Consider the following 18,909-nt stretch of genomic DNA (forward strand, 5'->3'; position numbering starts at 1 on the left):
TGCTTTTAGCATTAGCATATCAGCACACAGTGTGGACTTGACTCATTCTTGCGTCCCATTACATCAATGAAAAACTAAGCAGCAGCTTACTGCTGTAATGAGGACAACAATCTCCTCCACTCACAATCAAGTCCTTTCCCCAGTGCAATTCACAGTGGGGTACATAAGCTCTTACTGAACACAAGAAGACACTCTAAAATTAGCCCTCACACATGCCGTTCACTTTGGTGCACTCTGCTCACTAGAGTGTAGTATTGTGAAGTAAGATGCTGGGAATAATGGGAGAACTAGATGTAAAAGTCAACATTTAAAAGAGAAGTAGAGTAATGCATCATGTGATCAAGATCATGTGTTTACACATATGAACATCATATCCTGGTTTAAGAAACCTGGGTAAGCCCTTATCCCAGTTTTGAGAACCCCAATGTGCTTTCTGGAGTACTCTGATAGAAACTAGGATACTGTTGGATGTAAACATCTTATCCTGGTTTCACAGATGCATCCTCAACTTGAATTACCCAGTGCTTAGTCAGTAAAATAATGATATGATGATAAATCATGTCATGATGATGTACAAAGTAAAATGAAACTGAAAGTTTAACACAGGTAGTGAGAAGGATACATTTTATCGGTTGCTGCTCTCAACCTCCATCAGTTGTGATAAGACGGAGAAGTCAAATCCAATAGATAAGAGATGACACAACAGTAGTCAGGCAGTTAGAAGTGTGCGTTCATCCTCAAATGCTGCGATAACTCAGAAATGATATTGTGTGACTAGATGTGGAGGAGTCAATGACATGGCTGCATTGACACACAAGTGATCAGAAAGTGGATACTGTCACAATCACAAATACAGAGATATGAATAACCAGGTTTCTCTATGTTCCATATAAAAATAATATCTCAAATCAAAAACAGTATAAGGCTAAAAACTGGGATACTACTCATTGCATTACTAACAACATACTATATGTCCACAGAACATAGTATATTACAGAGGTGGGCTTCCTCGCCCAAGAGAAACAATACCTCCACTGAAATCATAAAGAATAAATATACTTTTCAGAAATATAAGGAAGAAGAGGCACTATTTCACCCTGCAAAATGTATGTATATTAAGTTTGGCTAGTGTTCATCTACAAACTATGTGTGAGGATCACCTCGTCTTGTCTAAACAATTTTGTGGAGGAAACTGTTATTATTCAGTCTGGTATTACATTCAATGTTCATTAAAACAACTGTCAAACCTCAAAATAAGCAAACATCATACAGGTACAGTGTCTCTTTTGGTCATATAATCCAACTATGTATGTCAACAGACAAGACAGTGAGGCGAAACCCTGAATTTCTCTTAATGATACAGGCACTGGTTCCACGGTTGTTTAATAGAGCTGCATGAGTGGAAGTGTAGCAAAAGACATCAGAAGCTGTGACACATACAGCCTGAGGCTACAATGAGGTCAACCAGTCCATGGTGGCCTGTGCAGAGCACAGAGCATAATACAGCCATAAATATAAATGCTGACATAGGGAAACACTGAAACAACTAAACGCATGGAGTGTTCGATCAGGATACTGGCTAATAAGTCAGTGCTTAAAGGAATATTAAACAGCTTCATGGCCTGCATAACACAGTTTTATTCTGAAGCCAAATCCTAAATATTCTAAATAAATATCCTAAAAAAGCAAAAATACCATAAAACTGCAGACTATTGAGATCTTATTTTTGTATCTCATTTTTGACAAAGCAGCACAAATTCCTCATCTGGCTTTGGAATATGCCATCTCCTGGTACAAATAGTATACATGTATAAGTGAGCATAAATGGAAGCAACAGAGCAGTACACATGGGGTGACGCTATTGCTTCAGAGGTTTATCCTGTTCTTAACACAAATACATGACAGAGAGGGAGTGGCCGAGTAGTAAAAGAGATTAGTCTGTTACTGGCAGAGCTTCCAATGTGTGTGTGTGTGTGTGTGTGGGCGGGTTTGGAATCATGGAAGCTTCAAATCATTAATAAACATTTGAGCTCATCTCTGATTCGCAAGGATGCTCCATTAAAAAAAGAGAAGGCAGCAATAAAATCATCATCTGTACAATCTGAGTTCTTGAAAGTAACAGGGATTGTGAATGATGATGTGAATAGGAAACTGTGTGATCATTATGCACTTGAAAATGGATGAAAAAAAGGAGAGGAAAGGAAAGAAAAGAGCCTGGGGTATGTTCCACTCTGCAAAAGATCTCTCTTCTGGCTCTGTTTGGCCTTTTTAACACAGTGACAAATTAGAGCTACTGCCATGTGAAGAGTCTCTGTGATCTGACTGTGTAACAATCTGACTGTGTTCGAGAGAGAAAGAGGGAAAGATGGATGGGGAAGGGCAACGGACAGGCATAAGGAGGCGGGGGCAGGAGGCGGGGTTGTTATTGTGAAAGGAAATATGAGTCTGTGTTGTGAGAGGAGCATGATATGCACTGCGCTGTAATGTGTGCCAGGGTAAGAGGGTGTGGATGTGTGCGATTATGTCAGAATGTGTAGGAGATGGAGAGGGAGTGGACACTGATGAACTGGGGGGGAAGGAAACTGAGGGAAAGAGAAATAGAGGCCAAAACAAGAACGGACAGATAGAAGGGAGGAGAGCAGCAGGAGCACACAGGGAGGGTGGACGGCTGGATGGCTTTTATGAACATATTCACTAACTCCGAAGACAGCAGGGATTGAAAAGATGAAGAGAGTCAAATACCAACAACTACACATATTTCACACACTGTATACTTCTAAGTGAGTGCCGTGTTTGCAGCGCTTTAGCATTTTTGTGTGGGAGAGCATGCAACAATTTTTGTGTATTTCTTTCAAATAATATGTTGCATTCATTATTTGTGCGAGTGTGTATAGTATACTCTCAGTCTCACAGGGTACATCTGTGTGTGTGTGTGTGTGTGTGTGTGTGTGTGTGTGTGTGTGTGTGTTTTGCTACGTTGTTGTGTGAGTCTTGGTGTCAGTGGGGAGTGCTTCTTGCTGAGAAAAAAGACTTATGTGAATGCAGTGATGTGTGCAGTGAGCAAACCCTGACTTGTGCGGTACCGGACTCAGCAGACCCCCCTCAGGGAACCCCCCCCCCAGTCTGGGTGGGGGGCCGGAGGCGGTGGGGCAGGGCACCGGTAGAACCAGCACTCCCCAACACACACCCCCCCCACAGAAATAAAGCAATTTACTAAACACACAACGCCTCATCTCCAGACATATCCCTGCAAAACCAAACTACATCTCTCTCTAGTCCATAAAACATAAACATCCACCCACCAGATATACACTGCATATTTGACTAATCGACTTAATGCCTCTCAAAACACCTCATGAGTATTATTTCCTACATCTTCAATGCCAGTGATTCCAGACAGTCAGCATATATACTATACCATATATATATATATATATATATTACTTTATTTACTTTGGAGCTTTACTTAAGGTTGTAGTAGAGATCGCAAAGTTTATACAGAAACCAAATATGTCAGGCTGAATTTGGGGACATGTCTCAAAAATGATGCACATGATATTTCATTCAGTGTAAACATCATATATCTTCAATAAAGCATTGAAACAAGCCGGTACACAATATATATAAAGTAGAATTAGATGATTGCTTAAACCTTAAAGCTACTTATGGGGAAACATAAGGGGACTTGTTTCAGCAACTGAAAAGCTTTGCACCTAAAAGTTATGACAAAACTAATTTCCATGGATAACTTAGCAGATTCTTAACATTTCTAAAATGGCTGCCTTCTTTTTCCATGTTGAAAATAGCAAGCAAGCAAATTCTCATAGATTTTGCCAGACCACAAAGGACAGTAGCATGGCGTTGCAGATGTAGGCATCCTCAGGTCATCCTCTGAGGTACCATGGGACACTCATCTTAAGGTTAGAGCCCACCCAAAGGACACCAATGGGGCTGATTACTATATAAATGTACGTAGAAGATTAAAAACTAAAAAGAGTAGTGTGATAGTGGGAATCATAGAGGAACTTTGACATCTCGTTATTATTGTATGAACAAAGAAACAAGTCCATCCTGTCTGGACCACATCAGAGCCAAACTCATTTGACATGGCCAAAAATTTGATGAACGCTACATCACAGAGTAGTTACTGAGTCAAATTACACTGTCTACTATCGCTTCCGAAAAAAAAAATTCTGTCTCTTTCTTCTGTTTTTTGTTACACTAGTGTAAGGTGTGTTATAGGTTTACCTGAACATAGAGCAAGTTTAGTTGGACAGGGTCCCGCGAGTCCACGTTCTGGTCCGAATAGAAGAACTTGCGTCTGAGCAGCAGAGTCTCACTTTCCTCCACTCCCTGCTCTCTGAATGTCCTGCTGTGGTCGAGCCAGTTCACTGTTCAATCAATACACACACTCTGTTACCAAATGCACTGAAATGAATAGATACTCACTTATCAAGGACCTTACTAGGGGAGGATGGTGAAATTAACCAGGCACTTCAAAACAAGCAGACAAATCAGCTTAGACAGACAATCTACCAAATTAATCACAGGGAAGTGAAAATCTTGACAGGGCACGAAAAGTGTCATATGCATTATTTTCTGCCGAGATGGAAACTAGTTTTCGGCCACAGTTGGATGGTGATTTATATGTTCGCATGTTTCAAAATTTAATTGGTGTCCTCTGGGCAAAAGATAACAGTGGTAAGTAATTCCATTAAACTTTGATATGTCCATGCAATAAATTAGACTTGAGTGATAAAGGACATGTCCACATGATGGTGTTAACTCAGATTCATTAATGTGAAAATAAGAAGCCATCGAGATATCAACGACACTTCGGGAGGCTGTTGCAAGCTCGCACGTACAATCATCATCTGTGTGGAGTTTGGCTTTGAGCTTTTCCATCTTCCTCTCGTCTCGCAGCAGCAGCGTTCTGTCTTTCTTCAGCGTCCCCATTCCATCCTCCTTCTTGTCCTCTGTCACCTCCTGGATGAGGGAGTACTCCTCATAGTTGGTGATTCCTGAAAAGGCGAGCAAGTTAGCCGGGGGATTCTCAGAGGCGGAGATAACTTGTGTCATGATAGAAAAAAAAAAGCATCTCTGTAATTCTCTTTTTATCTCTCTTTCTCTCCCTGCTTTGAAATAGAAGTGATGGGAAGCTGGTACGGAGCCAGCAAACTAAAATGGGAGTCGAGGAGGAGAAGAAGCCAAGCAGAAAGACCTACTCTAAACAAACATTTTCCAATAAAGCTATCTGCCAAATACATACCCCTCTCCTCCTCACCCAAATGAGCCTGATAGCAACCCATTATAATTGAAATATACAGCGTAGGGAACACCTCAGTGACAGGCCAGGATGGCACTGTCTGGGCCTTAGGAGCAACACATCATCGTTTATTAGAAATAAGCTTGTTTGAGCTTGATAAATCATGCCCATCGTGCTCTAAACAAAAAGTGATTAGGTCTTTATTGGGCATACATGAATGCTCCGAAGTATTTAACAAATACTGCTGTTCAAATATGAATTCAATAGCACATAATAAAACAGTAACATAATGCAGTTCTGCAAGAAGTCAAGTCTACTGACTAAAAATAAAATGGAGGATGAATAATTCAAGCCGTGGACGACGGGTTGACAAGATTCATATTAACGGTACTGGGAGACTATCACTTACCTATTCTGCTGCATATGGTCACAAGCAGCTCCCCAACTGTTTTTGAATCATCCACCATGATGGTTTTAATGGCACCATCCAGCATTTTGATCTTTTGTGGCCTCTGTTTCTTCTTGTACTCCAAAACATCCTGAGAGAAAAGAGAGGAAGCACAATGACACCACCCCAAAAAAATAGCTGATCTTTCTCAACAGTAAAAATGCAGTCGCTCCCAGCAAGCAGTGAGGCATTAATATCTCAGGTCCCACTAGGAAATATAAATCACTTTAAGAGATGATGAGTGACACTGACAGTTCTCCACTCGAGACTATATGACTTATTCTTACTCCGTTTCGCAGCATGTAGTAATCCAGGGTTCTTCCAGACTCGAGCCAGATTCCTTTCCTGGGATCATCGTCAGACAGGAAGAGGCCATAATCTGAGGCTGAAACACAGAGCGACACAGTATATGCAAATGTAGACACCTATAGATTTACATTATACAAATGAGATTTTCCGAGTCATCCACCAACCTTGTCCTGACTGGGCTTCTGGGACTCTTTCTCTGATGATTCTACAGGCGTCATACACAGGCGTGGATGGTTCGAACTGCATTGTCTTTACCACATTGCACTGGCGCACACAGATCTTTAGTGACAAGGCCACCATCTTGGAGGTTATAATGGCCTCACCGACCTACACACCTGAAAAACAACCGGAGAAGAACTATTATGCAAAGTTCAGAGTGTGTAAAGCCAATATCCTGAGTAGATGGTCTGTGTTATGGCTGGCATCAACAGGCCATTATTAAAATGTCCTCTCATAAAACAATCACGAACGAAAGTGTAAAGCGGAAGTCTCAGAGGCAGAATACAATTCCACGAGACAAAGAACAAATCATCACAATTATCTCCTCTGGGACATTTTTACCTGTGAAATTGAAAGTGTGTTACAGCGTACCCCCTGCCTCAGCAGCTCCTCGTTCTTCCCCGCTGTTCTGATATTAAAGGGCTATGTGTGTGGAGAGCTTCTGCCTGATTGCAGTGCATGTAAAATTAGCCCAACCAAGGTACGTGACATAACCTTTCAACAGAAATAGGGAAAAAAAAAAAAAAAAAGTGCAAATCTCTCTAATCGGCAGGAATAACAGGAGCCGAGTCAAAACACAGAAAATGACATTCCACCGCTGCATCATTATTCGCTCTTCTCCCGGTTTGCTCTCTCCCCCAGAAGCAGACTTCACTGTGAGACAAATCAGTGGGTGTTTTGTCACATACTGCAATTAGGGTGAATCAATTCAGACATTCTGAGACTCATATGTGCAGAAAAAAGAAAAGACACTGATACTGCAGAGGGTTTCTCCTCTTCCTTGACCTTGGCTTCAACAGGAAGAGGAATGAACATGATGAATAGGGCCATCTATACCAGGGAGGCTCTCCGCCTTTTCCTTGCACACTTTATAGATATTCAGTCTAGTCCTTTTTTTTTTTTTTTGCAAACAAAAATTAATCTGTGACACTTTCAAAGCCAAACCATCTTTCAGGGAGAAGATATACCAGCATAGATTTAGAACTGATGTTACTATATTCGAAATACTACTTTAACTCTAAAAGAATTTCAGTATTTTTCACCATAGTTGGATACAAAGGCACAAGTTCAAATCTTCACTCTGACATGATTCAGATCTCAGCCATACAACAAAGAGTTTTTTTGTATTCGGGATTCACAGTTCATCCACAGGCCCTTTTGAGGCAAAGCAGAGAAAGTCTGAGAAGTAAATTTTCTATAATGATGGAGTTGTGAATGAGCCCGCCTGTGACTGTGGCTCTGTCATGGCCATGGGTTCCTCTGCAATAGCCCCTCTCCTTCCCTGAGTTTTTCTTCATACAAAATGGGAAAGACAAGCACAAAGAAGAAGGGGTAATGGCGCCGCATGAGCTCTGCTCTATACAGGCTGGCGGAGAAGCCCCACCGAGTTTTTGTCATCCCTTTTTTCCACGGATTCTCTCCTGTAGACAAGCGACTTGAGATCCCAGAATGACAACGTGGCAGGCCAAATATAGGCTATGTATTGTGCGGATAAAATGTTTGCATCTTTGTGGGAGTTTCTCAAGGATTTCAGCAAGATCCATCTCCAAGCCAACATTACCTGCGACAGAAGACATTAGTTTAAGATTACAGTAATGTAGGTCTGCTGCTAAAGCAACAGTCACTTTAGGATCTGTTGTGAGTAGCATCAGTCACTTCAGAGAGTAAGCACTGCAGAAACCACATGATGAAACCCAGGAGGATAATGATAATCCCTGAGCTTACAGTAGTGTGAGAGCACATTTTTCACTGGGATCCTCGTGCAAACACTCCAGTGCAGCCAGCTCCTCATTAGCTCTGCTTTCAAGCATGGATGGATCTCTGTCTGAGAGAGGAGCTATGAGAAACAACTCACTTATGAGCCTTTCTGTTGAATCTCATTATTTATGACCCTTTCTTGATCACCAGGTAGACCTAAAAATGTAATTTCAAAGCACTATCTCCTGCGACAATCACTAATTCATCAGAAAAGTGTCCTGCATTAAATTAGTTGTTTTTTTTTTTTTACTACTCTAAATATTAAGACATGAAAATGGCCAAAGAGCAGCTTGCTGGCGAGTCTAAACGTGGACAATTCAATAGAGACCAGGGAAGGCAGGAGCCATCTGGAGAGGATACAGCTCTAATGATTGACTGTAATACCAGCAGCAGCACAGAGCCTGAGAGCAACAACTGCTGCGATTACTGTAGCAGTCTGTCACACAACAACCCAGGAGGCAGCAGGACAGGAAACTTAAACGGTGTTTGGTCCAGGGCTGATCAGTTTGTTTGGACCAAATGCTTCAAAAGGAACAACAAATTTGAAGCAGAATGACCCTTGAGAGCATAGCAGGGTGTGGATGAGCATGAATAACATTCCTTCAAGGACACCGTGCAACAATGCTGCAAAAGGGGTGCTTTAATTTTGCAGTTTTTATTCAATCAATAAAGTAAACGCCTGCTGGTACATGTAAAGTACAACAAAAGCCAGGATGAGTTCTTCTTTTGAAAGAGATATTCCCGGGATACCTCACGTCATTTTTCCATGATATCCAACTGTGAAGAGTATACAAGCTCTTTACAGCTGCTTTGAACGTGTTCAATGTGGCAATCATATGGCAATTACTGCACTGTGTAGTATGTGTCATCCATACTGCACAAGATTGTCCCTCTACAGTTTACATCACATGGCAGTGCACTGTTGTATATTAAGATCAGTTCATGCTTTACACTGTGTGAAATACAAGATATATTCTCTAAACAAACTCTCCTACTCTGAAGTAATTACCCATTAATTAGGATGACAGACCTTCCTGACCCATTGTAAAAAAAAAAGTGGAAAAAAAACAACAACTAGAAAATACAGCAGAATGAAAACAACCACAGTAAAATGAGAGCAGGAAATAATCACATATTTACAGTGTATATAATTTTCCTGTTCTTAAAGCACCAAATCTAAACCATCCCCCCGCGTTGCAACGGGATTTTCAAGGTCAGCCCATTAGACTGAGATCGCAAGAGAAACAGTAATGATTCAGTGGTAAACAAGGCATTTTAGCTTCCATCTGCTTCAGTAGCATTTGCGAATAGAAACCCAAATAGTGATGCAGATGCAAACATCAGGCAGCCATTTCTGTGAGTATAAAAACAGCCGCTCACGGATGAAAAATAGATTAGTGTGGCAATGCTCATGCAAACACGATTGTAAATGATGACAATACCATTTTAATAAGCTGTGATGGATTTCAAAATTACCCCAAAGCTAAAATGAAATAGCCAGTAAAGCAGCAGTAAAACACTGCGGCTTCATCCTTCACTAACCTCGCAAATATGCCAAAATGGCATTTACTATACCATATTATCCCCATCCTTGTGGACTATTATTATTGTGTAATTTAAGCATGTAGCATGTCAGTGGCATTGAATGGAGGGGCTGAAAGCAAAATCCGACCTCAGCAGTTCTCAGGACTGTTGAGAACAGCAGGATTAAAGCATGTGTGCATTGATAATATGTTAATAGGCTGAACTGCTCAACACCTCCTTTTCTCTCCTTTTTTGCATCCTGCACTGACACTGTGAACACAACAACAGCCTTTTATCCCTGTCTGATTGAACGCAAGGTCAGTTTCCCGCATGCCCATTCCGTGTCTCTGGAGACCAACAAGAGTTTACTGGCAACACAGACAGCTAATGGTGGGTCCCATAACAGCAAAGAATATTTGTTATTGTTTTCATTTGTGTATTCGATTCCAATATTTCTGCAACCCTGGAAGTAAATTACTGTTCAAATCTGTGACAGGGAGACTTCTCGGGTTCGGGTTTGTTTATTTCTACCAGATGTGAGTGCTGTTTCTAAATGTAATGATGACTAAGCTATCATTTTGAGCCTTTCTCCTAATTTGAATTTGCTAAAGCAGAGCCCTAATAGTATGCTATGCTATCATAAATAAATCTTTATTATGAGAAATACTTGATTTACAGCAAATACAGCAAATCATTATATGTCTATTTGAAAGCGCAGGGCTGTAATCTACGTAAGTAGCACATGAGGCCACATAGACATCATTCTGTCAGTTTTCCTTCACCACATTAATAATCAGAGGAATATGATTATGGCACACTGACGCAAAAAGTGAAACATTTGTATGCTGCTGAATGAATGACGGATAAAGCAGGTTTATTCTTTTAGAAGCTTCAGAGTGTAACAATGCAATTATTACAGTACAGCTTATTATCACATCTTTTTTCAGTTAGTGAATATAAAATTAGTCATGCTCTCTGTAACACACATCGCTTCCAAATGTCCACTTTCTTTGTGGAAACTATATATATATATATATATTGTCCTTGTGCTTATTTCCTTGCATTGAACACTCACTGAATCTGGAGTCTGACTGAATGCAATTCACATAATTAGTAAGTCAAAGGCTTTCACCTCCATTCTTATCACATCCTCCGTACGTTTCATAAATTAATTAATCACTGCTGCTGCAGGACACACCAATCACTGGACAGCATTATGAAGCAGAACTAACCATTGCTATTTAAAGTTCACCAGGATTACTATGAACATGCTGTCATATCATAAAGGGCTTGCACAGTATTATTTTTACTTAATAAAGTGTTAGTCAAGCAGCGCTTTCGATTCAGATGAAAGAAGGCATTGAACCCACGCTCTGAATTTAAGCCCACACTCTACATTCTGAGTTACACTGACTTATTTTTTCAGCTACGTTTAAAAATGAACCTTGCTGCTATGACCCACTCTTCGGACTACAGGCTCTGCTCCTGGGCTACACACTCTGCTGTAATGCAATTTAAGGGCACAGATACTGACAGAAATTATGAATCTTGCCCTTGTCACAGGGAAGGAGAGAGCAGCTCCTCTTGCACTAAAAATATCCAGCAAAGTAGAGCATCCTCAAGCAGCACCAGGATCAGTGCAATGAATGTAACTCTTTCTTCCTAATCTTAAAAGACAATGGTGCTCAGTAATACCTTAGATCTGACAGTAGATTAAAATGAGCTGTTATTAATTCTTTAATTGTAATTCTTAGAGAATGACAGACAGAAAATCAGGGAGTAAACTGAAGAGTGTGCATAGGATAGGATGTGCTTAGCTCAGTTAAATTACTATTTAGATATTATTGGTTTAGGCTGTCTAACAGGCCTTGGAGTCAATACACTGAGTCTTACAACACCCAGAATGATTCAATATGTACCATCCCTCCTCTCATTGAGATGTGAAGAATGAGCTTCCTAATAGATGGAGACAGAAACAGCTACTAGAGGATGAGAGCTCCACCCAGCAGCTGCAGTCACCCAACCAATGAGCTTGTTCCTTAGTCATTCAGCCAGTGCACTTACATAAACTGATGGATGCAGATCAGCCCAAAACAATAAAGAACTCAGGCCATGATGATTTTATTAACATTATCAACATTTCTACCCATAAATCTCTCATTGAACATTTACAGTATGTGGCTGCTGGTCCAAGAGCCTACATCTGGTTTTAGACTGATAACTATGGGAGATTGTGTGATGTAATGGTACTAACCAGAGAACATGTTTGGAGTCAATAGCTCAGCGTTTTGGAACATAAAAATGATCTGAGCCCAAAGAATAGTTTCATAAAGAAAAATTATGACGTATTTCAACTAACTGAAATATCACAGGAATATGAGTTAACACATTTGTTTCTATAAAAACAGTCATATGTAAAATCTGTCATCAGCTGGTTTTTCTACATATCCAAAGCTTCAGTAATTTGAGGGAGAATTTCAACCCTTCCATGGTGAGTGATTATTATTTTTTATTTTATGAACATTGTGAACTAGAGCTGCAACAATTAGTCGTTTAATTGATTGGTCAATCAACAGAAAATTAATCATCAACTACTTTGATAATCGAATAATTATTACAATTTTTTTAAGCAAAAATGAAGACCTCACCATGAAATTATAATGGGCATTTTTCACTATTTTCCTTGCTTTTAATAGACAAAACTATTAATCTAGAAACTAATCGTGACTTTAATTGATAATGAAAATAATGTTTAGTTGGAGCTGTATTGTGAACACCACATTTTCACTGCACACTCTTCTAACATATTTATTTAATGCCAGTTATGTAATTGCTGTATTTAAGATTTAACAAGTGCTTCAAGGGGCTTCAACCACTCAATCCACACAGGTTTGCCTACTACAGTACGTGTTGTTCACTGCGTACCATATGGAGGATATGTATGTACAGTATGTTCATTCTGGATTACATCCAGATTTTATTTTAATACCAAAAAAAATACAGCAGATTTTTATTTTTTTAAATAATTAATATCTCAGATTTAATTCCCATAATACTATAGCCCCATACACTAAAAGGCCATTTGTCAAATAAGATTAACATTAACGCGAACCAAAACTAAAAATAGCCAGCCTGGTATCTATTAGTATCACTACAGCTCCACCAACATATATATGCATGTTGAGTTGTTGCTCACAGAAACGACAGTTGCCTCTCAGTTCTCACACCAACTGTACAGCATCAACCCTGTGGTGACATAAGCTGCACACAGAGTATCTGAACATAATAGCATTAGTGTACCATATTGTAACTGATGATACTGAGGAGCAAGAATCCCCAGAATGTGCTTGTGAATGACAGCAGGCAGAATGGGTTCTTGCTTCAAATTGCAGTGGGTTTGACAGGCAAAACCTCAACATAATACCCACAGTGTACAATTTCAAACAAGAGTCACATCAATTGTAGGTTCAATTGAAAATGTTTTTGTGGAAACAACAAAATATCAAACTGATGTCTTGTCATAAGGTGTATGAGAGCGTTGGCGCTATCAAGCCTTTTCAACCTCCTCTCAGATGCATTTTTGCACCTATAGACATGCGTGTTGTTTATCAAACAATCTGGAAGCACTGCTTGCCTGTCATCTGCGATGCAACCTGTGTGCAATCAGTGAAGTGTACTCAGCTCCTTTATGCATACGGCTGGATCATGCCAATCAGACGAAGAGATATGATGAAGTGTGGTGATTGCACATTCTGCTGTATTTACTGAGCTTCACTCCATTTGTAAGGGTCATTTTAACTACCTCTCAAAAGCAGGTGCAGATTTGTGAAAAAATATTGAAGAAATGTCGAGGTGGTAAAAGGAAACTGTTAAGCAAATGACCTCATGAATGTATGGTTGCAAAAATCTAACAAGATTTTAGAAAGAAAAAGAGTAGTAATAACACAGCAACAAATGTCTGGAATGACTGTACAGTGATGTGACTTCACCTCTTTTTCATTACCTAACTATTCTATATAGCTACTTCTGCATTAGAACCATTCCATGAATAAACGTTATCATTATTTTATCAGTAATACATAGACAACCGCAACATTTTCACGGTTACAGTATGTTTTCAGTTACCAGTTGGCAGCCGTAGCAGACTGTTTCAGAAATTAATTATATCATTTCATAACTATTTCATCACGTCATCTTGATCCTGAAATTTCTCTTTTTTTGGAGTAAATCAGACCCTAAATGCATGCAAACTGTGGGTGCACACTGAAGAAAAAGGACAAAGGAAATTTACATTAACACTTTCATGTACTAAAATGTATGATTTGCCAGAAGCAGCATGTAGAATACAGTACAAAACCTGCTTGAAACCAAATTCTACCCAGCAAAATCTAATCAAGAACAGTGTCCTCTTATAGATTCTTTCGGCTATGTTGCTCAAACCAGTTGGGAGACTTACAGTAAATCGGCCTTCTGTTTCTTCCCTCTCCTGCAAAGTGATTATGCAGGACTATGTGCCAGCAATACAGTATGACATAATTGAAATGCTATTTTATCAAAAGTAGACAGGACATGCACAGGGAGATTAAGGGGTATCACCAAAAGATTCCACAGATGTGACAGTAATTAATGCAAGAATATGTAAGTACAAGACTCATGAAATCATTGAATTACAAAGGTTACAGTGCTCCCTGTATATCAATGTCGACTTTCCCTACACCGTACAACAAAGTCAAACTGGCGTTGGTACAGCCTTTCCTACAGAAGAGCAGCAGCTTGCAAGAACTGTCTGCCAAACATGATTTTAATATAAAACAGTCTGACAAAACATGTGCGAAATGAACAACACAATCTTTTATTAACTGTATAGCAAATCATGTGGGAGTTAATGCCTAACACTGGAGCACAAGCAAATATAGCACAACAGGTAGAGGGTGAAGTGAATGCATAATAACACACACACATACCAACAGACTCCAAACACAAACTAATCAGACTTTGTTGACTTAAATATTCAAAATGGATCATCCTGCAGTGGGATGTGAGTATTAGATGACACTCTCACACCTTGGGCTCCCACAAACAGTATATTCTGTCATGTCCTTTAAATCAGGTGACTACAATCCCTCGTCTGTGCTTCCTCCCCAGCACTGAGCCTCTCTCTCATACTTCAGTAGCCAACTGCCTACTACCACTTGCATGCTGATTACAGTATCAAGAGAAGTGGAACGGAACATACGCTGGCTTCGCTCCAAAGTGTGATAGACCGAGGGACTCTATCAGCATTTTATATCCTCTGGCATACTGGAAAGGAAGAAACCTGACACACAATGGCAGAGAATCACTGTTCTGGCTCTTTAACCAAAACCAAACATTTAGCTAAGAACATACCAGGTGTGAAGTGCAGTTCCTATTAGTCTCTCATACACAATGTCTTGTGTTAGTACTCTCAGTAGGCTTAGTGGAGCATTATAAAAGGCAACTCTTACCAACATTGTAATCTATAACTGTATCAAAGTGGTCTTTCTAACAATAAAATCCCCTGTTAATGATGAGTGGAACCATGTTGTTGTATGAGAGGAGGTTCAGGGAGAGGCCATGTTGTCGGCCCATTGTTTCCAGATCAGCGACTCTGCCCGCAGTTGCCATGGCTGCTGCTGTGCCCACCTTTTCCTGGACATATAAGGCTGGACAGCAGCAGCAGCAGCAGCCACATCCACTCTACCCTCAGGTCCACAGCTGCAACCGCTTCAAGGGTCATCTGGATGTACGACGCACCCTGTAGTGATTTACGGACTTCAACTTTTTAAGTGTCAAGCAGACAAGGTCAGGGAAAGCTTTAACAATGTTATGGGATCCTTTATCTGTGTAGATTACTACACAATCCCGGTTTCACCCAGAGGGCCTCTCAGCTATCCTGTCACAAGTACATGAAAATGTTCAGCAGAAAAAAAAAAGAGATTGAAGAAGGTGACTTTGATTCATTTTGATAGAGCGTGTCTGAAAAATGAAAATACCTCTCTGCGAAAGTGTCACTTCAGTTTCGCTGCTTTGTTGAAAGCAGTGCAGAAACCTAATGTAACATTTTGTGTGGAGAGCTGCACTGATAGAATGAGAAACTGTCAGTGATATCATGTACTGGTACATTGATCTCCACAGTGTACTGAAGAAAACGTGCAGCACATGTGCAAAGACAGGCACTTAAGCAAGACCCTTTTCCTCAACTAACAAAACAGCTTTCTAGAGTACGTTCCCTCCCAAAAATGATGAATGATTGGTCAACAATAAAAGTTAAAAGCAAACTGTGCCGGGCCAAGGCAAACGAAAACCCCCATTATTCAGTTAACTTGGGAGTACATTCCAAGCACAGTATCATTGAGCGCCTCGCAGCTTTGTTTTTCTCTCAGCGAGGACTAAAAGCACTGGAGAATCAAATGTTTAAATTGGCTGTAGAAGGCGTATACAACAACTTTCCCTCAGACATGTACTGTACACTTCAGAAAGTTCTTCAAGCGGAGTCTGTGCGCAGGAGGCCAGACAATAAATTGGAGAAGTCTTTTCTGAAGAATGTCTAAAAGACATTAATGCTTTTAACAAGATAGTTTTTCTTGTATATTCTGCTGCTACAATCCCCAGGTGAGGAGAGGTACTATTTAAAATAGATGCACTTCTAGTTTGTGTTTGCCTATTTAGAAAGTAATATAACCTTTGAAAAACATTCAAAGCAACAACCAAAATGTCAAAGTGGTGACAATCTTTTCTCCATACAAAAGCTTTCTAAAATATTGAGTGGAAGAGACAAGGTTCAGCAATATACCCTCCTGATTTTGCTATTATAGCATAACAGCCAACTACTCTGTTTGTTATTCTTGCTGCTCCATAAGCAGTAGAGAGAAGAACCTTGTTGAATATTTGTTTAATTTAAAGTATATTTCCTAGTTTCAGAATACACTCAGAATAATACATGAAAAAGTGATGTAATTATGCAATTACAGGGACAACAGCTCTTGCAATCAGTTACTTTCCACCCCTGGGATCTAGTTAGGACATGTAGGGTTAAACATGCGATACGGAGCAAAGTGAGAGACAATAATGTCAAAAAAGGGACACATAAATCATTTTAGAAGTCTTCTGCCATCATTTCTTACTACTTTCTTTTTTTACTTCCACTCTTCTCACTGGATTTTCAACTCTAAACCATGCCCAAGTGTTCCTGATTACAAGAAACAAACATCTCTGGCTTAAATGCACCTCATAAACATCTGGTCAAGTAACCACCCACCCACACTCAGCACAGATCCCCTTTGCTTATTGTGCAACAGGGTCAACTGATGAGAACCTGCTGACTACTTTAAATTCTTCTTAAGCATGCTTCCAGCTGAGTGTCATGAGGACTGAGGGAAAACACAGCGATACACCTCTGGCCACATCTTGCAGCTGGACCTGTAGTGAGATAGAGGAGCCACATGATACTGAGTGGAGCATGTAAGGGATGCTGCCATGCTTAGTTAAGGACTCACAGACTCACTATTTCATGCTCCACATCTGCTGGTTGCCATGGCAACCCTGGTTTTGGGCAGTTCCCAGGTCAGGTGATTTCTGTCAGCTGCAAAGAAAAAAAAGGGGGCCTTTTCTATGCGGTGCAGTTAGCTGAAGAAACCAATGAATGATAAAAGGCTCTGACTTTCATTAGCGGTTCTTGAGGTGGTCACTGAAGTTTCTTCAATGGCTATACACACTCAGTATTTAAAGAGACAAGCTGTCATCTATTACACATCAACTGAAGTGTGTCTGCCTCACTGTGACTGAACAGTTGATTTTTGTCTGATAGTTTCTCACAAGGCTAGATAATAAAAGAGACTCAGCAGTAAGTGCTCAAGGATGTCAGTAGATATTCTACAACTGAAAATACAAAATAAAACCAAGACACAAACAGGGGGGGCAGTATGAAAGACCAACACTGTTATTACTGCTGAATCACAGCTTTTGTGACTCAGCAAAATATAATCTACAAAACCGAAAGCAACAAAAGTGAACAGAGACCTCTTTCGTCCACGGTCATGCTACGTTTGTAGATGCAGTCACAATGTCACACAGTTTCAATTCCTCAAGTTTGTGAAGACAAACTGAGGTAAAGATTCCTCTGTGCTTCATTGTTTATTTGTCATCTATTCAAAAACACTGCAAATTGCAGAAAGCAGGATTTTCTATTTACTAAATGTGCTAGTGTTAACCACAATAAGTGGATCAGAAACCCAGAAAAGAATAGCTGTATATCAGAAGGGCTTTACAATTACAAGCTGGTCATTATGACAGCATGGGTGCAGTTGAATACCCCAGTGTGGGTTTCATACAAACAGAAGCAGCGGGAACCGATCATTAGGAGCAGGCGTCTGCAGGGCCGGGTCCCAGTAGCTCTGTCGAAGCCTGTGTGAGAGGTCCTCCGTCTCCTGGGGAAGTCCAGAGGAAACATGCCGTAGGCCAAGCGCTCCCCAGTTCCCCTCTCTTTAACCTGATTACTGTAATGAGCTTAGAGACTGTTGGATGCACAACATCTAAAGCGGATGCAGACAAACACACTGTACTCACTCACTCGCTGACTCTCACTCACAGCTGAATGCAAGGCGGATCATCAAGCTCGGACCCAGCATAGCTAGATGGCTCACTTGCCACAGAAATCATTAGGGTAATGGATGAGAATAGAAAATTGCAATTTGTTCGAAAGTGATGCAGGTTTAAGGGGCAGCTCAAAGAAAAGTTGTCAAAATGCCAGGGAAATGATGCCAGTCAAAAAAGATTTAAGAAATGCAGTAAACTTTTGATCTTTAGACCTCAATTCAAGCACTACACACCCCGCTCAGCATATTCAATTCATACTGTGCCTCCAGCAAACAGGTAAGATATGAAGTGTAAATGTAAATCAAGGTGTGTCCAACTTTAGTCACTATTATAAACAGATTCTGACTGTGTGTCGGCATACTAATAAAGCTAAGGATATCTTGTTGGATCATCTGAGTCATGTAAACTCCAAAGTAATGATTTCAGCTTTCCACACTATCCATTGGTCCAAGAATACTGGTTGGCATTTAAATCTGATAAACCTCCACAACAAAGACATCAACATGCGCCCAACCACTCATGTTCTTAGGTTTCTACTGTAAGTGAGCATCTAGAGACGCAAAGTTGACTTATGGAGGGTATAGAGAGAATTTGTTTAAATTCACTTAGTTGAGTGTGCATCTGGAATTTCAACATGACTTTGATCATGTTAAGCCGCACATCACTATCTGTCCGATACAATCTTCCTGTTAACACCAGTATCATGCAGGCACTGAGGTTTGATACATTCCCAAAACATCCAAGGACACCCTGTCAGGCTGTTGCACCT

At 40.3% G+C, this 18,909-nt stretch overlaps 1 protein-coding gene across 8 annotated transcripts in view; it reads right to left on the minus strand.

Moving 5' to 3' along the window:
- tln2b (talin 2b) overlaps window positions 1–18,909 on the minus strand; it is an 85,086-nt gene that overhangs the window by 44,910 nt on the left and 21,267 nt on the right. For all 8 annotated transcript variants that reach the window (XM_044356314.1, XM_044356313.1, XM_044356311.1 and 5 more), the window contains exons 2-6: window positions 6,188–6,358; window positions 6,002–6,099; window positions 5,676–5,805; window positions 4,866–5,021; window positions 4,249–4,391 (exon numbers count right to left, since the gene is read on the minus strand). In XM_044356314.1, the coding sequence (XP_044212249.1) occupies window positions 4,249–4,391; window positions 4,866–5,021; window positions 5,676–5,805; window positions 6,002–6,099; window positions 6,188–6,323 (663 nt within the window). In that variant the 5' untranslated portion in view covers window positions 6,324–6,358. The remainder of the gene's footprint in view (window positions 1–4,248; window positions 4,392–4,865; window positions 5,022–5,675; window positions 5,806–6,001; window positions 6,100–6,187; window positions 6,359–18,909) is intronic.

This window comes from Thunnus albacares, chromosome 7 (assembly GCF_914725855.1).
Source record: "Thunnus albacares chromosome 7, fThuAlb1.1, whole genome shotgun sequence".
NCBI classification, from domain to species: domain Eukaryota; kingdom Metazoa; phylum Chordata; class Actinopteri; order Scombriformes; family Scombridae; genus Thunnus; species Thunnus albacares.